Here is a 24,443-nt window from a genome sequence, read left to right on the forward strand (position 1 = left end):
AAATTAAAAAATATATGGAAACAAACAAAAATGAAAATACAACAATCCAAATGCTTTGGGACGCAGCAAAGGCAGTCCTGAGAGGAAAACACATTGCAATCCAGGCCTATCTCAAGAAACAAGAAAAATCCCAAATACAAAATCTAACAGCACACCTAAAGGAAATAGAAGCAGAACAGCAAAGGCAGCCTAAACCCAGCAGAAGAAGAGAAATAATAAAGATCAGAGCAGAAATAAACAATATAGAATCTAAAAAAACTGTAGAGCAGATCAACGAAACCAAGAGTTGGTTTTTTGAAACAATAAACAAAATTGACAAACCTCTAGCCAGGCTTCTCAAAAAGAAAAGGGAGATGACCCAAATAGATAAAATCATGAATGAAAATGGAATTATTACAACCAATCCCTCAGAGATACAAACAATTATCAGGGAATACTATGAAAAATTATATGCCAACAAATTGGACAACCTGGAAGAAATGGACAAATTCCTGAACACCCACACTCTTCCAAAACTCAATCAGGAGGAAATAGAAAGCTTGAACAGACCCATAACCAGCGAAGAAATTGAATCGGTTATCAAAAATCTCCCAACAAATAAGAGTCCAGGACCAGATGGCTTCCCAGGGGAGTTCTACCAGACGTTTAAAGCAGAGATAATACCTATCCTTCTCAAGCTATTCCAAGAAATAGAAAGGGAAGGAAAACTTCCAGACTCATTCTATGAAGCCAGTATTACTTTGATTCCTAAACCAGACAGAGACCCAGTAAAAAAAGAGAACTACAGGCCAATATCCCTGATGAATATGGATGCAAAAATTCTCAATAAGATACTAGCAAATCGAATTCAACAGCATATAAAAAGAATTATTCACCATGATCAAGTGGGATTCATTCCTGGGATGCAGGGCTGGTTCAACATTCGCAAATCAATCAATGTGATACATCACATTAACAAAAAAAAAGAGAAGAACCATATGATCCTGTCAATCGATGCAGAAAAGGCCTTTGACAAAATCCAGCACCCTTTCTTAATAAAAACTCTTGAGAAAGTCGGGATAGAAGGAACATACTTAAAGATCATAAAAGCCATTTATGAAAAGCCCACAGCTAACATCATCCTCAACGGGGAAAAACTGAGAGCTTTTTCCCTGAGATCAGGAACACGACAGGGATGCCCACTCTCACCGCTGTTGTTTAACATAGTGCTGGAAGTTCTAGCATCAGCAATCAGACAACAAAAGGAAATCAAAGGCGTCAAAATTGGCAAAGATGAAGTCAAGCTTTCGCTCTTTGCAGATGACATGATATTATACATGGAAAATCCGATAGACTCCGCCAAAAGTCTGCTAGAACTGATACATGAATTCAGCAAAGTTGCAGGATACAAAATCAATGTACAGAAATCAGTTGCATTCTTATACACTAACAATGAAGCAACAGAAAGACAAATAAAGAAACTGATCCCATTCACAATTGCACCAAGAAGCATAAAATACCTAGGAATAAATCTAACCAAAGATGTAAAGGATCTGTATGCTGAAAACTATAGAAAGCTTATGAAGGTAATTGAAGAAGATTTAAAGAAATGGAAAGACATTCCCTGCTCATGGATTGGAAGAATAAATATTATCAAAATGTCAATACTACCCAAAGCTATCTACACATTCAATGCAATCCCAATCAAAATTGCACCAGCATTCTTCTCGAAACTAGAACAAGCAATCCTAAAATTCATATGGAACCACAAAAGGCCCCGAATAGCCAAAGTAATTTTGAAGAAGACCAAAGCAGGAGGCATCACAATCCCAGACTTTAGCCTCTACTACAAAGCTGTCATCATCAAGACAGCATGGTATTGGCACAAAAACAGACACATAGACCAATGGAATAGAATAGAAACCCCAGAACTAGACCCACAAACGTATGGCCAACTCATCTTTGACAAAGCAGGATAGCACATCCAATGGAAAAAAGACAGTCTCTTTAACAAATGGTGCTGGGAGAACTGGACAGCAACATGCAGAAGGTTGAAACTAGACCACTTTCTCACACCATTCACAAAAATAAACTCCAAATGGATAAAGGACCTGAATGTGAGACAGGAAACCATCAAAACCTTAGAGGAGAAAGCAGGAAAAGACCTCTCTGACCTCAGCCGTAGCAATCTCTTACTCGACACATCCCCAAAGGCAAGGGAATTAAAAGCAAAAGTGAATTCCTGGGACCTTATGAAGATAAAAAGCTTCTGCACAGCAAAGGAAACAACCAACAAAACTAAAAGGCAACCAACGGAATGGGAAAAGATATTTGCAAATGACATATCGGACAAAGGGCTAGTATCCAAAATCTATAAAGAGCTCACCAAACTCCACACCCGAAAAGCAAATAACCCAGTGAAGAAATGGGCAGAAAACATGAATAGACACTTCTCTAAAGAAGACATCCGGATGGCCAACAGGCACATGAAAAGATGTTCAGCGTCCCTCCTTATCAGGGAAATACAAATCAAAACCACACTCAGGTATCACCTCACGCCAGTCAGAGTGGCCAAAATGAACAAATCAGGAGACTATAGATGCTGGAGAGGATGTGGAGAAACGGGAACCCTCCTGCACTGTTGGTGGGAATGCAAATTGGTGCAGCCGCTCTGGAAAGCAGTGTGGAGGTTCCTCAGAAAATTAAAAATAGACCTACCCTATGACCCAGCAATAGCACTGCTAGGAATTTATCCAAGGGACACAGGAGTACTGATGCATAGGGGCACTTGTACCCCAATGTTCATAGCAGCACTCTCAACAATAGCCAAATTATGGAAAGAGCCTAAATGTCCATCAACTGATGAATGGATAAAGAAATTGTGGTTTATATACACAATGGAGTACTACGTGGCAATGAGAAAAAATGAAATATGGCCTTTTGTAGCAACGTGGATGGAACTGGAGAGTGTGATGCTAAGTGAAATAAGCCATACAGAGAAAGACAGATACCATATGGTTTCACTCTTATGTGGATCCTGAGAAACTTAAGAGAAACCCATGGGGGAGGGGAACAAAAAAAAAAAAAAAGAGGTTAGAGTGGGAGAGAGCCAAAGCATAAAAGACTGTTGAGAACTGAGAACAAAGTGAGGGTTGATGGGGGGTGGGAGGGAGGAGAGGGTGGGTGATGGGTACTGAGGAGGGCACCTTTTGGGATGAGCACTGGGTGTTGTATGGAAACCAATTTGACAATAAATTTCATATATAAATAAAAAAAAAAAAAAAAGAAAATTTGTGGAATGAATGAATAAATGAATGTATTAAGGAGCAGAATGCAAAATTTCCATAGATTATCAGGATAAAATGAGGGATTCCAGAGAAATCTCTTCTGTGCTTTGAGATCCTGTCCAGACTGTGGGTGCGTGTGTGTGTGTGTTTGGGGGGGGGGTTGGTGGATAAAGGTCACCATCATTTACCTGTAAGGGTACTTGGGTCAGAAGCCCTGACTTAGGCTGACTATCCCCTACTCTCAGGTAAGGAATTGCTATGACCCCTCACAGACTTCCCCCAAGAATGTGGCATTCTTTACCACAACTGATCACATACTCCATATTCACACTGTACTCAGCCTCCACTTTGTAAGGAGGGGTCTCTTGCTTCTCTATTAGATTGACTGGGTCCTTCCCTATCTCCCTGCCTGCTAGCTTCTGCTAATCTCCTGAACTGGCAAATCCGAGGACACGGGTTGTAAGCCAAGCTATTACACAGCCTAAGAGAAAAGTTCTCCTTCTCTCAAAAGATAGATAATTAGATAGATAATAGATAGATAGATAGATAGATAGATAGATAGATAGATAGATAGATAGGAGAAAGAGGTCTTCTAAGTCTCTAGTTCACGGGAGAGAAACCCATTACTGCTGTTTCTAGAGTCTTAAAAAGTTAACAGCAGGATAGACTTTGGGGCCCTCTGACCTTGGTTGGGAGCCCAGCATACCACTGACTTGGAGGCAGAGTGTTCTCATCTGTAAAATGGGGATGCTTCTCCTTACAGACCTGTTGTGACCAGGTGACGGACGATACTGCAAGCATGCAGCCTGGGACATGGTGAGCTCCTGGTCCATGTTAGCACTCTCTGAACCTTTGACACTCCTTCCATGAAGAGGCAGGGCTTAATTCCCCTCCCTTTGGATATGGGCAGATGATACAGTATCTCATTCTCTCTCTTTCTCTTTCCCTTTCTCTCTCATTCGGTTTTAGAACCAAGCCACTCTTCCAAGGTGAAGTGTTCTGGACAAAATTGCAGCTGAAGATGATCTAGCATCTAAAGTCAGAGGAAGGGTTGAACGTGACTCCGGCTCCACCCCCAGTCTGACGTCAGCCACGTGAGAGACTTCAAGCGAGAGCTGCCCAGCTGGACAGACTCAAATCCCAGGACCCAGAGAGAGAAAAATAATATATGCCATTGAGTTTGGGGTGGTTTGACCCTCAGCAATAGAGCATCTGGCCATTAAAAAAAAAACCCAAAACCTGTGGCTATGAATTCCCGACCCGTCATCTCTCAGACCCCAAGTCCGTGGCAGGTGAAGCCTCTCTGGAGGTGGTGAGTGAAGTTCACAGGGATCTACTTACGGAGCACGGGAGTCTGAAAGGCTTGGTGGGCGTGGTGAAGCAGGCGCTGTGGATGGGGTCTGGGAACTGGCCATCGTTCCACTGAGCCAGGAGGGCGTCGCGGTAAATGGCAACCCCCGCTGCTCTGAGCGCGTCCTCCACCGCTCTTTCCACCGAGTAGTTGTTGATGCAGGTGATGGTGGAGGTGGGCGGGGGCTGCACCAGGTGGATGTAGCCGCCCCTCACACCAAGGTTTAAGAGCGTCTCCACTGTGGTGTAAGTGTCAATTGTATTCCCATAGACAATGACATTCCCTAGAAAAGGAGGCAAATGCTAAGATGCACAGTTTAAAAAAACAACCCAAACCTTGTTAGTCTAATGCTAATAATACCGAATTGTTCCCTATAACCTTCCCCTTTTTTCAGCTGCAGGAAGTCAGTGGTGTTTCCTAGCAACGGCGACCAAGATAATTTAGTAAAGAATTGGCACAAAACATCCCACAAAGTAGTCAAGTACTTTTAACACAGAAGTAGGACATTCATCTATGGTCCTGTAATTTGAAAGTTGAAGTTATGCTAAATGAAACCATCTGGAATAAAACCTTTTATCTTGTTTTTTTTTTTTTTTTTTCTTTCCCCTAGTCGCTACACTTACTAAGGAAAAAAAAGTAATAATAAAGCTTGCGATATTTACAAGTTCTTCCTAAGTGATGAGCAGGACGCTGGTAAAAAAAAAATCATGGACGAGTTAGGACAAACATTTTAATATTTAAGTGTTGAACTGGGTTGATTTCAAGGAAACTGTTTCCTTTTCTGAGAACTAAAGACTAAAACATTCTGCTTTTCAATGGATAATTTTATGAAGATTCAAATTCTGATTTTTAGATGGGTCGAGACCTAGCAAAAGGGAATGCAAGTTGTTCTTTCAGTCGATAAGAATGAAAGCACAATATAATCTTGAAAGAGTTCCCCCGGGGAAAAGCATTTAGACAGTAACAGTCTAAGCTATTTACATTTCTTAAAAATACTACAGAAATAATTACATGTGACATGTTTTAAGATCAAACTAACAAATGAGTGAAATCCATTATATGCTATTTTTGACACTGAATTGGCATTTTTACCTTTTTTTTTTTTTTTTTTTTACAAAGAAAGGAACTGCCATAGACTCACTTTTCAGGCAACATGTAACAATTTTATGACAAAATGATAGATTCATTGAATCTCTCTTTTTTCCTGTTTATGAAATGATATTAAGAGAAATTTTACAAGGCAAAATAAATGGTAAGTGTATTTTACTCAATTTCGTTGCATAAATTAAGGAAAAATCTATTTCCATCCTAAACTGAAAGAAGGTGTAATGGCTGGTTTTATTTGCTTAGGAAGAAAAAAGGAACTAGAACACCTTTCAGATTGCTTCTCTGATGGTAACAGCATCTAGAAAGTTCTCCTATACTTCCTGTTGCTCAAATATGGAATGGAAAGAAGGCACTGAGGCCAGCGGGCAGGGTCCTTCCTGCCTTCACTAGGATGCTCTAATTTTGTGGCTAGGATCATCTCTCTATTCAGATGCTCTAATGCAACATTCCTCTATGGGCTGCATTTTCCTTGTCTGAAAGAGCCAACATTTTGCTTAAATTATTTTGCTTCCACCTGCTGTGAAACATGAATCCTAGCTGTCTGGCACAACAAAGACTCAGCCTGGCAGGAAAGCCAAAACTTGAACCTAAAACTGTCACAGGTTTGAGGTCTTCCACCCTTTTAAAATATGCATGTCAACACAACATTCATTTTCAGGGAAACAAATTTAAGTGTTTAGCGCCCCCTCCCCCCCCCCCCCAATTCAGGGCTGAATATTTTTCCAGTCTCTTTCATGTTAGCTTGTAAAAACTATACTGTGAGATGGGCTTTCGGGGAAGCCAGGGCAATGCGATGCTGCTGGGTACTATCTAGCAAGGGTTGCCCACAGACTACAGGCAGCTGAAGAGGATGAGGCTTTTCATTTCAAAAGGTAATATATTTTATAAAATCTCTAGTATTTAAATTAGATGTTTACTGATAGATATTCTAATTGCAAAATAGATTTGCCTACAGTTCAATTTGGAACAAAATCCACCCCCCCAATATGAGACTTTGGTTATCATAATAGTTGCAATAATGCAACATAACAAATCACCCCAAAACTTAGTGTCAAACAACAATCAGCCTATTGTTGTAGGTCAGCTCACACATCTGCGGGTGGGCTGGTATCAGCGGGTCCGGCTCCACATTGTGGTTGGGATTGTGCCTGCACATGTGTCTTGCACCCTCTTGGACAGAGATACCTGAGGCATGTTCTATTTATGGAGAAGTGCAGGAGCATGGGAGGGCAAGAGCAACTGCTCACTTTTCAAGCCTCTCCTTGCATTACATCCACTAATGTTCCGTTGACCAAAGCAATGCATGTGGTCAAAGGAGTGGGAAACACTCTGCCCAGGGTAGGAGAGGGAACAGTGTGGATATTTGCTGAACAACAGTCTAAAACCATCAGTTATATTGGGCATCATAAATAAATGCTTATATGATGCCATCTAAAATTTTCATCTAAACATGTTTTTTAAGATTATTTACACATATCTCTTTCATTATTCACAAAATAGAGTAGAATCTCATTGTGATATACAGTAAAACCTTGGTTTGCAAGCATAATTTGTTCCAGAAACATGCTTGTAATCCAAAGCACTTGTATATCAAAGCGAATTTCCCCATAAGAAACAATGAGGGGTGCCTGGGTGGCTTAGTTGGTTGGGCATCTGGCTTTGGCTCAGGTCATGATCTCAAAGTTCATGAATTCAAGCCCCGCATCGGGCTCTGTGCTGATAGCTCAGAGCCTGGAACCTGCTTCAGATTCTGTGTCTCCCTCTTTCTCTACCCCTCCCCTGCTCACACTGTCTCTCTCTGTCTCTCAAAAATAAATAAATGTTAAAAACATTTTTTTAAATAAATAATGAAAACTCAGATGATTCGTTCCACGACCCAAAAATATTCATATAAAAATGATTACAATTCTGTAATGTCATACAAAATAACAAACAAAATACAAAATATAGAGAAAATAAACAAATTAACCTACACTTACCTTTGAAAACCTTCATGGCTGGTGTGAGGGAGACCAGAGAGAGGAGGGTTGTTGTGTAGGACAACTTTCACTATCACTAACCGAATCACTGCTATCTATTGGCTCAATGGAATCTTTTTCTGCATGGGGGCCATTGTATATACTTGCATGGATGTTGACTACATTAATAAACTCTTGTCATATACTGTATTTAATGTAACTGACAATACGGCAGCAGAGGAAAGGGTCTATATCTGCAGGCAGCCTGACCTAGAATGAAGCAAAGCATTCCTAAGCTTACTTTTGTATGGAAAAGCAAAGGAATGTCCATAGGTGCTTTGAAGTGACAAAAAAATACACTAGTGCCAGTTGTAGGCACCTTCCAGGGTTCTGAAAAATCACTGATTTCTGCCAAACATGGTAGCCTGAGACCAAGCATCAGAGCATGGGAGATGATCATGCATAATCCCAGAGAGAGAGAGAAGAACCATCAGCTCGGTTGTGATCATGTGACATTCAGCATCATGTGCCACTCATATCGCAAGACATTGCTCATTTATGAAGTTAAAATTTATTAGAAATGTTTGCTCGTCTTGCGGAACACTCACAGAACACGTTCCTCGCAATCCAAGGTTTTACTGTAATTTTTTACTACAGAAATAAGAACATGCTACAGGTCAGCTCACATCCCTCCACAAATACAAAAAGACCTGATGTGACAAGAGCAGATTTGCCAGTTCCATCTCTTGCCTTTTAAATGTCTGCACTGGGGCGCCTGGGTGGCGCAGTCGGTTAAGCGTCCGACTTCAGCCAGGTCACGATCTCGCGGTCCGTGAGTTCGAGCCCCGCGTCGGGCTCTGGGCTGATGGCTCAGTGCCTGGAGCCTGTTTCCGATTCTGTGTCTCGCTCTGTCTCTGCCCCTCCCCCGTTCATGCTCTGTCTCTCTCTGTCCCAAAAATAAATAAACGTTGAAAAAAAAATTTAAATGTCTGCACTATGATATTTACATGATATTTGCACAGTTGTGAGTTCTTTCTACGTCATTTCTCACTTTGACTTTGTAAAGAATTTTTAGAGTCCATTCATGTTTATTGCATGATTCCTGTATACCAGGCACAAAGCCAGGCACTTGTAGACACAATCTATAATTACATTCATAATCATGAGTAACAATAGCATAAAGTATAGCCCACCATGTTACCCCTGGTGCCTTGCACAGTATCTTGCCAACAATGGGTGTGACAAAATGTTTCCTGACTGAACATATGGATGAATGTTTGAGGTTATCATATGTTAATTGGGTCTTACTTTTGTGCCTTCTAAAATATTTTTTGCAGAACAACCTTCCTGTGGCCAGATTTCCTACTACATATTTCTACTTGGTATTCCCTATAAAGTTGGCACTTCTTTATCCAACCACAGGATAAATTGTATATCTGAGATCTATACGATACAAACATGTTTCCCTTCACAATGTTAGATCTGGTTATGTAGGTTTCCCCACATAATCCTAAACGTAACCAAAATTGTGTGTGTCTACAACACAATAGTATAAAATAATACTTCTGCCATATTGGTAAGCACTTCAACCCAAGGAAACAGGACTGTTTTATAAGAAAGTTAACCCTTGTATAACTATCATGTTGTGATAGCTGGGTCAATTTTTAGCTGAATCACAGAGGGAAGATGGGGGAAAAGGAAATGGAGAGAGAAAAAAGAGGGGGCAGAGAGAAAAAGAACAGAGAGAGCCTTGGAGATACAGATTTTCTTTAATCACTGGATAAGTGACACTTGAGACCAAAAATAGGTGAAACAAACTAGTTGCCAGGTGAGGGGATAGGATGGATGAACTAAGCCATGAATAGTAGTACTGAAAAGGACTTTCCCGGGTCTGACAGCTTTATCCCAGCCAAAATATATAAGATGGGGTAGATGGGGTTCCATTGGAACAGATCACCCTGACCACTAAACAGAGGGAGTAAGGCAGCCCCAGATTATGTGGGACCCATGATATATACTCATGTACAACACGCTTTTTTTTTTTTTAATGTTTATTTATTTTTGGGAGACAGTACAAGCAGGGGAGGGCCAGAGAGAGAGGGAGACACAGAATCTGAAGCAGACTCCAGGCTCCGAGCTGTCAGCACAGAGCCCGACGTGGGACTCGAACCCACAAAGCACGGGATCATTACCTGGGCCGAAGTCGGATGCTTAACCAACTGAGCCACCCAGGTGCCCTTCATGTATGACACACTTTTAATGTCAGACAACTTCAATCAGCCAAAGATTTACCTTTTCTTTTAAAGCAGTTAAGTTTATTTATTTTTTTTTTTTTGAGAGAGAGGGAGAGAGAGAGAGAGCAGGGGAGGGGCACAGAGAGAGGGAGAGAGTATCCCAAGCAGGCTCTGCACCGTCAGCACAGAGCCTGACACAGGGCTTGAACTCATGAACTGTGAGATCATGACCTGAGCCAAAAACAGGAGCCAGACGCTTAACCCACTGAGCTGCCCAGGATCCCCTAGTCAAAGATTTATTTTAATCAATGTATTTCTACCACTTAGGTACTTTGTAACTCATGGAGTCTTTGCAAATATTTATAAGGACATAACACATCGCAGGGGCTTCCTTCACATAATTGGGATAGCATATACATTCTTTTGACATTTCAATGTACATATGATGCAAATAGAGTGGGAAATCTAAGGATTTCCCCTGGATATCAGTTTTATGCTAAAAAATCTGGCCACTCTACAGCTCAGTTAATCTAAAGATAAGAAACGGCCCGTTTTTGCATTTGATCTGATAGGTGACAGAGGTACCATGGTGGGCTGCCCTCCTCTGAAATGGCAAATGGTAATGGATGATTAGAGCAGTCTGGGTGAATTTTCAATACAGGATAATAGAATATAACCATAGCAGTTTTCATGGAAGGCCAACCTTTGTTGCTCCTTTTAGGGCATAAATTATGCATTACTAAGATTACAGATCTGAAACAGGAAGCAGAACACAAGGAGGGCACGGTTAGAAAGAGGACCGTGTGAAAGCACCCGAAATTAAGGTTGGCAAGAGGAACACTCATTTCCTCACAGCTAACCTGCAGTAACCTTCCAGGTGAACCATGCAAGGGGGCTGCCAAGAGGAGAGAGGGATTTTGGTGTCGACAGCCAGGCTGGGGAGAAAGAGGGAAAGTGAGGTCTCAAATCACCCTCTATAAGCTGTCAATTCTCCACCTCAGATCAAAAAAGCACTAAGACTTGTCATTTAAAATGTTGGCAGATATGGAAAGGTGATATTTTTGCTTTTTGATACATGCTCTTTGAAGATATAAATGAATGCACTAACAACTTTGTGATCACCAAAGTAAGGCAATGACACTTTAACATTTCAACTATCATAATGCACCCAGATTTAGGAGATTCTTCGATTTATCTTAATCAGAGGGGAAAAGATGCCAGTTTTCATCATTCTGAAACTATTGTTTATCTCCTCTAGAAGCTAGACATTTTACTAATATTTAAAAGGAACATGGCTTTAGAGAAATTAAATACTTAAGTTGATCTCCCTGTTAACCTCAAAAAACAAAATATGGTCTTAATTTTCTTAGACACAGATTTGCCCTAAGAGTAAGGGAACAGCCTTTTTAAATAATTTTTTTTCAATAGATGCTAAAATAGTATTTTATTCTTTTGAACTGAGTGCCTTAATTTTAATCACCTAGAAGGTATGCATTTCATAGTCATGCTCAATATTCTAAAGATGAAGATTCTCCAGAAAACCATCTTTTGAAATGAAGACAAGGAAGGGATTTCCTGGTTTGGCCTTAAAATCACATCTCAATGTATGCAAACAGTCTGTATTAGAAATCAATTCAAGATTTATGCACACAGATATTAATTTGAATTTTTCTTCCTAGTTATTATGGTTAAGGCCAGAGAAAACAAAAACTATATGCTAAATTTTATAATTTATGTATTTTAATTATGTCTATGTATATTTACATATTCCATTGTATTTTAATGAAGAATTATATTTCCTTTTTCCACTTCAAAAGAGACATAGTGTGATTATGTATGACCTCATTCATCCTCAGAACAGCCCCAAGAGATTGTATGTTCTCCAGAAAACAGAGGACAAAGGGGTTAAAGGATCCAGCTCCAGGTCACACAGCAGGTAGATGGTTCAGCAGAACTCAGACCTCCTGAGTCTGGTTTTGGACTCACACCACTACACTATATTTGCAGATGGATATGTAATAAATTCCTTAAAAAATACTCTAATTGGCATTTAATCTGTGTAATGAACTTTAGGAAATAACTAGATAATTAAAGAATTTAAAATAGATATCACATAATATTAGTAAACTATGAAATAAACATTCACTTAAAAACCACATCACATCCATGAATAGATCAGAGACTGTTCTTTTTATTTTTTATACGTCAAAGCCAAAGATTTCCATGACCCAAGCCTGACCTGTCTCATTTTGTTCTGCCAAATTAAAAGGGAAGACTATATTAGATATAACATACCAAAGGCTTTGCTTGGTGATTCATGCACTGGAATTTTAATGTTATACTTTTCCTAACAAACATGCTTTTAATAAGGCAGTAAACTGCATTTAGCTAAAGATGAAAATAATTGATCCATTTCGGGCCATTAAGGCCATTTTATTTATTTATTTTTTTTATTTTACTTTCATCTTACTTTTCATTTTCATGGAAAGTACAGAGGTAATAGCAGATGAATTTCAATTAGTTTCAATTAATGCCATAAACCGTTATAATGTATTAGGTTGCCCAGTTCTATCTGAACCCCCCCTACCCCCAGGCAGAACCCTCCAGGTTTTGTTTGCCTTTGAAAGCAGCGTTTGAGCTGGTGATGTCAGCTATTCTCCATGATACTGGAGCAGTTCTGATCATTTAGGATAATTTACATCTATAAACCTATCCAACTCTAGAGCCCAGAAAACAATGTCCTTCATTTTGGGCTAATTCCATCACAGAACAATCATTTCTCCTTTGGCAGCAGAAGCAGGCAGGATAAAACAGAGAATGGGGGCGGGGGTGGGGGGACAGTGGTGATGCTTTGAGGCTGTATCTGTATGGTTTTAATGGGCAGAAATTCCGGAACTGACTTCCTCCCAGTGGCCATCCATTGCTTCTCATACCCAGCATCCACCTGTCCTTCTAGAACAATTTCCCCACCATCCTCAACAAACAAGCCCTTCCCCTCAAGTGCCTGTACTTCAGCTAAGTTAGGCCTGGCATGTCCCAGGATTCCATGTGTGATTGCCGGATGGACATATGACCCAATCATAGCCACAGAGACACAGGAGATTTTTTTTTTCTCAGACTTTTGTAGGAAGAGCCCTGTCCTCAGCTCTTTCCTGCTAACCCCATCCTGAGCTATTGAGAAAGGGAGAAATTAGCACTGACTATCATGAAAAAAGCTAACTATCATGAAAGATGTCCACATTCTTCCTGGTGTCATTACGGTGACATGAAGAGGAAAAAGGGCTGGCAGGTGGAGTGATAGCAGTAGGTACACAAACGCAGCCCTGCTCATTTTTCATGAAGTCCCAGGCTTCTAGTTTCTAGCTTCAAATATCATCATCCCATAACTGTCTTTGGTATAAGCCAGAAGTGGCTGCACCAGCCCTTACCTGCCACGGCCACCCCCCTCCAACGGGTTATGCAGTCTTCTCCAACCCAGTCTTTCTGGATTGCTTTCTCTCCACTAGATGGGAGGTTCACCTTCCTGAAGTGCTGTTTGGTGCACTGGTTATCCCTTTCACTAGTTCCCCAACCCCTAAAAAGTCACCAGTTAAACCCAGACATGGCTGGGCCCTGACGTCCTCCACCTGCCAATCCACCTTCATTTCCCACTGCTGCCCTTCAAGGGTCTGCCCAATGCAATTCAAGCACCCCCCCACCTGTCTGTTTACTTCTCCTGCTCTTCTTTAAGGCTGAGCCCAATCCTCCTTTTCCAAACTTCAGTTTCCAGGGCTCTCATTAAGGACATAGTGCCTGTCTATAAATGGACCAGCCCCCGGTGTACATGGATCCCCATTAAAAAAAAAATTTTTTTTAGTTTATTTACTTTTTTTTTTTAAGAGACAGAGAGAGAGCACGAGTAAAGGAGGGGCAGAGAGAGGGGGAGAGGGAGAATCCCAAGCAGGCTCTGCACCATCAGGTTAAAGCCGGATGCACGGCTTGAACTCATGAACCAGGAGATCATGACCAGAGCCAAAACCAAGAATCGAACACTTAACCTACTGAGCTACCCAGGCATCTCTGATTTTTTGTGCAGATGGTGTCCTAGACTGTGCTATCACCAGGGGCTGAGATTACAGCCTTGGGAACCTTCTGTGCATAGCAATAACCCCATCACATGTAGCAGTAGTAACAGTAATGCTAATAGAAGCCTGTATTACCGAATTCTCACTGTGTATGAGACACTATCCTGAGATGGACATGTAATATTATCTTATTTATCTCATTTAATTCTCACAGCAACCCATGTGAGGAAGATATTATCTGGAATGGGACTAATCAAATTCAAGTCTGAATAGGACTCTAATTGTGGAAAAGCTACAAAGAGAAAGCTTCCTTCAGGCAGGAGGTTAGCATTTTTCATTCTAACTTTTCTTTCACGAAAAGTCATTGGAAAAAGAGCACCACACAGAGTTGAATTAATCTGGCTGGGCTGGGTTTCTCAGATATCTCTGGAGCCTGGGCCTAGCCTCTGAGTGTTATGAGCATCTACTAGAGACATGCCCTAGGAGTGTCATTAGCATGGGACCCAGGAAAATAGCCTACGTTTAAGACAATAAGTGAATTTCTACATACTTCTTATCTTGGCAGTTCAATGGACAAAAGCAGGCACTCAGAGGGGTTGTATGCAGTGGCTGATGGGAGACATTCTTAAATCTTGCAAAAGCATTCATTTCCCTTTAAGTGGGCAGCAGAGTAACACCATCTCTGACAACCAGTCAAGTCATCAGAATAGCACAGATGCTCTTCCCCCATCTGGCAACCAAGAGCACAGAAAAAAAAATTCCATCTGAAGGAGGGCATAGTGTATGTTGTTTTTGGGATTTCTAAATTCTCTGCTACAAACATTCAACCTCAAGAACTTGCATTGTCACTTTCAAAGGCCCTTTCTTTGGTCAAAATGCTCCTTACTTCTAACATCCAAAATAGGCAGCTGTTTGAAGTTAAAACACTGCTTTATAACAGGATCGGGCAAAGTCCTAAAATAAAACACACTGGGTATTTTGTATTGAGCCATGGACTCTTGTGCTTTCAGGGAGTGTAAGTTACAATTTGAGGTCAGACTTGACAAAATGGTAATGACCTGTCACAAATTATATGCACAAAAGCAGGTTCTGCAAACTATGGCTCATCCCCTATTTTTGTAAATAAAGTTTTATTGGAACACAGCCTTGCCCATTTATTTGTGTTCTGTCTTTCTTGCTGCAATGGCAGAACTGAGTGGATGGGAAAGAGACCATATGGCCTGCAAAGTCAAATATATTTGCTATCTGAACATTTATAGCAAAAGTTTGCTGATGTCCAAATTAAGAATTCCTTAAGTCTATGTAGGTCACAGGGTAGTGATTAAAAAAGACTAAAATGTTAAAACAGGTTTAAACACATACCGATGCAAAATCTAAAATAATACCAAGTTAGGAAGCAAATATGAAAATACTTTGACATGTTTTAAATCTAGGTCCCTAGTGTATATCTATATATTCCACCTTTGCCCAAAGGTTCCACACCCACTTGGTTTTGTGGGTTACCTTAGCCCAACTTTTAGGTTACATGACATATTTCAGACCCCATAAAAATACAGAAAGCTTCCAGAAAACACTTGGTGAGACTAGCATACCCTTAATTCCCAAAAATGGACAAGTAAAGCTTATATGAGAAACTGCAGGCCAATCTCACTTATGAATTTAGATCAAATAACCTATAAAAAATTAGCAAATTGAATCCAGCAATGTTTTCAATGTCACTTGATACCTATTTTTTTTTTATTTTTAATGGAGTAAATGTAGTAACTTAACAAAAAGTTAATTAATGCCTAAATCTTCCACCAAAAATCATAAGAAACTCTATTTAATTTTAATATATTAACTATAATAATATTATAAATTGTATTTAAATAAGTACACTAAACAAATTATTATATTTAACTTTACATCTTGACCCCCATAGTATAGGCACTTTGTGTTTTTTGATATCCCTGGGCTGCACAGAATATCTGGATTAGCATCTCAGGGTGCCACGGGTGGTTGTATAACCCAACCGAGTCACTGTTTTAGGTAAAAACTGAGGGGCCACCCTTCGTCCTTCCCCAAACTTGACTGCCAGGTCTCCATTAAGGACGAGTAGGTAAGCAGGCCCTGTTCTGGTTGTCTTACTAGTCAAACAATTTCAATTTAATCCAAGCAATAGAGAGGGAGATGTTGGAGAAAACACTTTTGAGTGGCAGACGCATTTGTTCAAATGTTTTACTCTCTCATTTTGATTCAGAAAGTGGCACGCAACTTGAATATGTGTGTTTGTGGGAAGGACTGTGCAGACGACACCAAGAAAGAGAACAATGGATCGGGAAGGGAAGAAAAGAGCCCTTCCAATACAGACCTTTCTTTTTCTTCCTAGGTCTTTTCGGCTTCACAAAAGGAGACATATTTTCCATATAATTGCTAAACATGTTTGCTTATTAAATTATTCTTTAATTAGTTAATGATTTTAGCCATGCTTTGCTCTTCGGATATTCATTTTGTGTAATAAAATAATTATAGATAATTAAACTATCTCAAGCCTTTTTCTTTCCCCCAGCAAACATGCTGGGTATCCAAAAATGACAACAAGTTGTAAATTAATCTGGAAAACAAAGCATGACAGATGAATGATTTGGTTGGAATTAATTAGGCACTAATTATACACTGGAACTAGATGAAGGATGAGACTCATTATAAAAATAAAAAGCAATTCTGAAAAAATGCACAGTTACCAACATCCTTACCTTCTGTGACTATGGGGTTGTTCCTTATCCAACGCAGGGCCTTACAGCAATCTTCTTCATCGTTAAGAGTGAAATGATTGCCAGGAACTTGATCAGTGTATCGCTGCTTCCCGCTGCTCGGAATCTCTCTGTTTGTCAGGTGTTGACTAATATCAGCCCCTGTAGGGCATGGGACCTGAGAGGTACGTTACAGAGAAATGCTTATTTCACTGGTAGTAAGGGAAGCACTGACACAGCAATAAATTAATTAATTAAATTAAATACACATAGAAATGTCCAGTATAGGTGTGCCTTTTTCAGTCCCCCAATACAATCAGGTTTGAATTTAAAAAATAAAAATAAAACAAAACAGGTGGAATGACCCCTTAGAGACAATTCTCAGAAAGGGTTGCTCTGGTTCTCTGATGCCACATAACAAATTATTCCATACATTCTGTAGATCAGTAATTCAAGCAAGGGCAAGGTGGGCGACAGTTTGTCTCTGTTCTATAATGTTGGAGGCCTCAGCTGGGAAGACTTGTAGGCTGCAGGTGACTTCATGGCTGGGGGCTGATTCATCTGGTGATAAACCATCTCACTCCTCCCCTCTCCCCCCCACGAAAACATGCCAGGTATTCAAAAATGACAGCAAGTTGTCATTATATGTCCAGCAATTGATGCTGGCTGTGACTGGGATCTTGGCTGGGGTGTTGGCCAAAACATTACATGCAGCCTCTCCATGTGTCTTGGGCTTCCTCACAACACGGCATCCGGGTTCCGAGGACATGTGTCCTGAGAGAACCAGTATAGAAAGCTCCATGTTATTTTCCATCCTAGTCTGGGAAATTGGGCAGTGTCTTTTCCACCATGTTCTATTCATGGGGGTCATCATAAAAGCCTGGCCAGGATCAGGCAGAGGAACCCAGGATCCATCTCTTCATGTAGGCGTGGCATGGTCAAGGAAGAACACAGCACAGGGAATGGGATCTGACATAGCCATTTTAGGCAAAAGCAATTTGCACAGAAGCAATTATATCAGGGGTTGAAATCCAAGTGCATAGAGGCGCTAGGCAGAAAAGAAAATGAGGGAAGTGGACTACTATAGAATTATTCTTCACTTTGTCAGAGAAATACTCTTTCTCTCCCTCTCCTTTCACCTCTCTCCCTCCCTCCCTTTCTCTATTTCTCTCTCTCCCTCCCTCCTCTCTCCCTCTCCTTCTCTCTGTCTCTGTCCGAACACAGAACCCTCCCAGTATAACTTCTGTTCTCTCACTTTTGACACAGACATGAGTGGAAGCAGACACTTTCCTCTAGTATAAGGAAAGTGACAGTGAGAACATAATAAAAGATGACACTTGTCTTCAGTGTCAAGGATACTGTGGCAGACTTGAAGGCCCATGCCCTGGCCAGAGTTTGGCCACAACTCAATTCTATCCAGTTGGTGCCAGAGTAGAGCATGGGTTCAGTGTGGCCAGATCTGATTTCTCAAGAAATGCCAGACACTTTTTTTTTTTTTTTTTACCTGTGGACTCTTGATTTCTTCAATATTATGGTTCAAATTAGAATCAAACAAATGCCCTTGTGAAAGCCAAGTACAATAGCACAGTGGCATGAGTTTGCTCAGTGGGCCAGCATTTCACCCCTCTGATTTTTATTTGGCAACCAGGTGAGATTAAGTGGAAGATAATGAGACTGGAATCAGTAGCAAGATTCAAAGGCAATGGAAGGTCTCTGTTAGAAGACCTGTACCAGCTGTCTTGCATATTCGTGATGTAATAAGGCCCATGGGCTGTGAGTCAGGGATCGTTATACAGCAATGATGGGCAAAAAGTTCACGTGCAGTAGATGCTAATGTGGGTGCAGAGAAAGTTCTCTCACCCTTGACAAGTGCAGAAAATGCCTTTTATATGGGGTAGGGGTAAATACTGGCTAGTATTTGAATAAATGGAGTTTCACTAAACCTCAGGTAACATTTAGGAAACTTTTTGGTGCTATCCTTCCTCAATATAAATGGTAAATAAGACTTGTACCTTACTGTGATGCATTTAATTGATTTTCAAACTGAATTAAATTAACTTAATAAACAAACAATTTGTTTTAGTATTTATTTTTGGGGGAGAGTGCAAGTAGGGGAGAGGCAGAGAGAGGGAGACGGAAGATCTGAAGAGGGCTCTGTGCTGACAGGCTGACATCAGCAAGGCCAATGTGGGGCTCAAACTCATGAGCCGCGAGATCATGACCTGAGTTGAAGTCAGACGTTTAACCAACTAAGCCACTCAGGTGTCCCAAAAAACAATCAATTTTTAAAGCTGGATTTACTTTCTCTATAAAGAACCTGCAGTAAAATTATATTTAGTAAAAAAGAACAATTCAGGAAGTAGTGGTCATTTACTGCAACTACAATTGTGGAGGTAAACTTTTCTTCTTAGCAATATAGCTTGCTTAGCAAATCACAGCAAATTTTGGCATTTTTATATTCACAGGTAGTATGAAGCAGTCCACAGTCCAATCATCTGGTAAATGATTTACAGTGCATAATATTGAATGCCATGCTCTGGAGGTTAGAAACCTCACCAGAACTCCAATGAGCACTGTGGTATAAAAGAAAATAAAATTTAGGTAACAGTACACCCATTTTAGTACCCCATGCTTTAATGAATCGGGGAAAGTCCTTGGCAGAAAGTGGTAGGGCTAAAGAACAAATTGAGAACTATTCAATTTATAAAGCTTTCAATGAGTTACTATCCCCAAATAGTAAGTTCTTAGATGAAAAAAACAAGGAAGGGAGAGGGGAAAAGAACAAGTTCCAAAATGAAAATCAGCTTACCTACTGTGATCCTAAAATGTAACGGCATTCTGATAACCTGTATTATTCTTGTGTGCACTTACGTGTGTGGGATCATTTTTGCACAAGATCAGAAAAATTAAAGGAAAATTAAGGGGATAATGTATTTTTCATATTCACACAATGGCATTTTCACAAAGTAGGCAAAATCGAAGCTAGGATTTTAAATCCCAAGGCCAATTAATTTGTCCACACAGACTTCAGCAGAGCTTAGTAAATGAAAAAAAGATCTATGGGAAAAAAAATCCTATTACATCATCAAAGTAAGGGAGAGAGTCAAGTTTAATAGGAGAGCATGGGTGTATTTCACCATCCCCACTGGAATGTTCTGCCATTAACTAAACTGCCACTAGTGACTGGAGAGTACGGACAACTTTTCGATCCTTCTGTCAGATTGAACAGCCCAGCATCGCTGACTGGTGGGAGCCCCTCCTGAGGGTATTGTGGAGCCACTTACCAGACCCGATTTGCTTTTCTCCAGATAGTTTTAATGAGAGAAAGAAACTCAATTTGACTCTAACTCTAAACATGAAGTTCTAGAATTTCTGTGTTGTAAGGATTTTTAAAAGCTACCAAGTGCAATTTCTGGATCATATCTGTGAGAGAGGGAGGGCAGGGAGGGGAAAAGGGAGGAAAGAGAGAAAGAGGGAGAGAGAAGAGAGACAAGGGCAATGGTGAAGAACTCAGTCTGGAGCCTGGGTCTAAATCCTGGCGTGTCACTTTGTCGTCGCCTGACCCTAGACAAATCACCTCAGTTTCACTGCACCTTGGCTCCCTCATCCATAAAATGGGGAAGAAAGCAGCATGGACCTTGGAGATTTCCTGCAAGGACTACAGCAGTTAACACACGCAGCAGTCCCTCGACCTCCGTCAGGTGTTCCTACCACCTTATGAGGGCCCCGCCAGGGCATGCTCATGTCTCCTGGGCCGGACATTCCCCCTTGGAGGAGACCCTGACTCTTAGGAAGTTGTTTGGTAGGATGAATAAGCACTGTATTCCCATCACTTCTGGTGGTCTGTCTTCAATCAGCTTCCTGAGGCCATGACATTCAAGTCTGATCTGTTTTCTGCATGTACATACCCTTCGAGTATTTGAGGACAGCGATCCTGAATCTTCACCTCTGTAGCTCAACATCTGGGGTGACTTCAAGTCTCTGGATGTGGTTCAGCTTGTTTTTTCCTGTCTTAAACGTGACTGCAAAGAAGCAAACACTCCAGGGGCACCTCTGTTTTTGTGATGTATTCTTTCACACGATCATGTTCTGCATGTAACAAGCTCATCACCTCTGTATTGTCACGAATTGTGCCCTTTGTCAACATTAATGCTTTTCTTTCTCCAATTAATTCCGCTTTGTAGGATACTAATATTGCTGCTGCTTCTGACAGCTGTTGAGTTTGTGTGGCACCTTTTGCTGGTGCACTTCTAACATTTCATTTTGAAACTTTGGGTGTCATTTTGTTTTGGTAGTTCTCTTGTATTTTGAATTTGGTGCAAACACAGAGCCTTGCTCTTGTAACAGCACAGTTTAAAACCATGGCATTCACCGTTGCGACTGTTGTTTTTCTCAATGCCATTCTGGTTTATCCTTGTTTAAAGCACTGTGGCTATTTCCTTTGTTTCCTTCCCTGTGGTTACACAAATGATGTTTTCTCCGGTCTTATCTTCTCCCGGGTTTGGAAGGCGGATTTACTCGTGCTGTTCAAAAGCATTCATTACATTATTCCTTCTATATGTAAGAGTCAAGACCAAAATATTACCTTTGGTTTTCCCCATTTAAGAGAATTCCTATTTCTCCCTGGCCACCTCTCCCTATTTTCGAATAACTTGGTTCTTGATTAGATTTAGATGAAGTTTCAGTGTTACCTACTTTGCATTTATTCTCAGACTTATAAGCTTTTGAATTGTTTGGTGCTTGCCACTTACCTTTTTAGACTATCATAAAGTTCTAAATTTTCCTTTCTGCCTTAGTTATTCAGAATACACACTAAAGAACACAGAAGATCATTCTTCTGAGGCCTCACAGACAAAACAACAGCTTTTTGCTGTCTTCAAATAGGAGAGACGTGGGTGCACATATACTTACTGAACTGCCATATTTTCTTCAAAATTCTGTGTGGCGAGTTTCACGTTTTTATGCCATTTTGTCCTAGAAGGGGAATTTTGGGTGCTTGTCTTATTTTTGTTCTTGAGGGGTGGTGGTGGTGGTGGTGGTGGTGATCTGTTGTTTTTCTCTTGAAATGTGTTCATATTTTTCCCCTATCATTGTTGAAGAACTAAAATTTCATCAGAATATAACTAGCTGAGTAAATTTTTCTTTGATTTTGCCTGGAATGGGCTCAACTGGACAATATGGTATTTAGGTAAGGAAAATTCTCTTCTAGCATGTCTCTGTTGTATCTATTCCATTCATCACAGCCTCTTCTTTGGAAAAAACAGTGATCTATATGTTGCCTCCGTGTTGATCACACCTTCTCGTGTCTTGAGCCAAATGTATCCTTTACCCTTTGCCCTTTGCCCTCTGCCCTCCAGGGGAGCTTTGCGCTTTGTTTTCAGCATCAAACATTGTTCAGTAGCAGTTCTCTCTCTTGACAGGGATTGGATTTCAATCCTTTCTTACCCATCTTCCTTTTCATCTAATTCTGTAGCCTACTCAGCTCAGCTTTTGCTCTTCTGATGGCTTCAGCTCCCATTTCAGAGTCTGGCTGATCAAACTGTACTGAAGATGATGAATAGTTTTCTGCAGTGTGTGTGTGTGCATGCATGCATGTGTGTGCGCGTGTGTGTGTGACTCCTGGAATATTGTCAAGAGTATGTTCTTTCTCTGATTTTTCCAGATGTTGTTCCCTTTCCCTTACCCTATGTTATCCTTTTGTTTCAGGTGCCTTTTGCTAAGCAACAAACTCACACCAAAACTAAGTGGTTCAAACAACCACCATTTTATTACTTTTCATGATTTCGTGGGCCAGAAATTTGGGTAGGGTTTGGCTGGGAAATTCCTTTATTCCATGTGTTAGCAACAGAAGTCACTTGGTGATATTTAGCTGGTGGAGCATCCAAGATGGCTTCACTCATGTGTCTGGTGCTTTGTCAGGGATGGCTGGAAGGCTGCGTTCACCCGAAACTGCCAACTGGAGAACCCAGGTGTGGCATGTCCAATCACAGGGTGAGTATCTGGACTTATTTGGCCTTTCAGGGCTCCAGGAGCCACTGTTCTCACAAACAAGGAGACACTGCCTGGCCCCTGACCCAGCCCCAGAAGTCACACCACATCACTTCCCTTGTATTGTATCTGTCAAGACAGTCACAAGTCTGCCCAGATTCAAGGGGAGGAAATGCAGACCCCATCTCTTGGCATGTTATTTTCCCCTTTAATCATCCCCAAGCACAGTGAGGTCTCTTCATGATAACTGCTGATCTATGACATTGGGGAGGTCTTACATCCGAAGAGGCAAAGTGGTGTATGTAGCTCTTTTCAGCTGTTTACAGCAGGCTCTCACCTGCAGCTGCACCGTTCTAGATGCCAGGCTCTTATTTACCCCATCAAGGATGTAATTAGCCTCTGTGAAGACCACATCATATTGCTGACCACATCAAGCTCAATATAACTAACATCCCCAACTTACTCTCTCACCTGGTGGGATGTTCTTGCCCCACCTGCTGGCTTCTAGTGAGCATCACCCCTTTAAGAGTCCCTGCAAGTGGACACATTTTTACTCTTTCTCTTGTTGAGAAGACACAAAACCAGGCATGGGGAGGTGGTCTCTCCATGGCTCTCCATGCGCCATGGAGAGTTGCCCAGGACCTCAGTTGTAAGCTATCCCAGAACTTGTCAATGGGCACCAGCATGTGCCCACCAACAAAAGAACCCAATTATAGATAGGGTGGGGAACGGAGTTAGTTAGAAGGTACTGAATATGATTCGTCTTCCAAAATGGAAAGGTCATGGATAATGTCAAGAGTTGACAGATCAAAGATAAAACTTCTATAAACACATTATTTGGAGTTCTGGGGGTAATCACTGAGGAACTAACAACAGAAATGCCTCAAAGTGGTTATCCCTAGAGAGAGAGGACTTGGAAGGAGAGACCAGCCTGCCTCACATGCAGTCCCAAGACACAATTTAATCTTTTACCCTGTGCATGGATTTTATGATGAAAAATTAAATGATAAGTATTTGGATATCAAAAATATTGCATAATATTTTAGAATGACACATGCCACTTAAAGTTCTATTTAGAGGTTCAAGTTTGTAATGATATTTTATAACAGTTATCTTCTTGCTTTGGAGTTAAGCTTTATTTTCATCATTTCAATTTATTTCTAAATCACAAAATGGGACAAAACAACAAGAGAGTTAAAGAGAAGGAAACAGGAAAATAAAAAAGAACTGGAAGCCCTCCACAGTGAATTCAGCAGCCTTTTTTTTGTATCACTCTATGTACTTTAATTTTTATGTCCTTCTGGAAAAATTAAATCGGAACTCCCTTTATCACTTCTTCATTTCATTTTTCCCATTGTAAAAAGGGCAAGAGCTTAACGTGCCACAGACTAAAGCTGTAGGGGCAGCTGGACACACATGGGCAGAAGCCCGAGTCTCTGGACAGCTGGCCGGGTCTTCCACTCACATTTTCCAAAGTCCACGGTCCCAGGCAGCAGCTGGAACTCAGTGGGGCAGGTGAGGGGGGCAGGCAAGCTTGAGGGGTGCATGATGTTTTCTTCTGATTTAATGTTTAAAAAGAGGAATACTTAAGTATCAAAATAAAGTATTCCTCCAGTTTGTGTTTATCCTTTAGCCAGGAAAAAAAAATCCTTTTCTACACTGTGAGAACTGGATGTCTTTAGTAGCAGCAGTAGTAGTGGTGGTCATAGGAGGAGGAGGAGCAGGATGAAAAGAATAAAAGCA

General features: G+C 40.8%; 1 protein-coding gene across 4 annotated transcripts in view; it reads right to left on the reverse strand.

Annotated features, from left to right (window-relative positions):
- Nucleotides 1-24,443, reverse strand: part of CFAP61 (cilia and flagella associated protein 61) — a 287,953-nt gene that overhangs the window by 73,597 nt on the left and 189,913 nt on the right. For all 4 annotated transcript variants that reach the window (XM_086701573.1, XM_086701575.1, XM_086701572.1 and 1 more), the window contains 2 exons: nt 16,716-16,890; nt 4,608-4,900 (listed from right to left, as the gene is read on the reverse strand). In XM_086701573.1, the coding sequence (XP_086557699.1) occupies nt 4,608-4,900; nt 16,716-16,890 (468 nt within the window). The remainder of the gene's footprint in view (nt 1-4,607; nt 4,901-16,715; nt 16,891-24,443) is intronic.

Source organism: Puma concolor, chromosome A3 (assembly GCF_028749965.1).
Source record: "Puma concolor isolate L17-30 chromosome A3, mPumCon1.1.hap2, whole genome shotgun sequence".
Taxonomy (NCBI): Eukaryota; Metazoa; Chordata; class Mammalia; order Carnivora; family Felidae; genus Puma; species Puma concolor.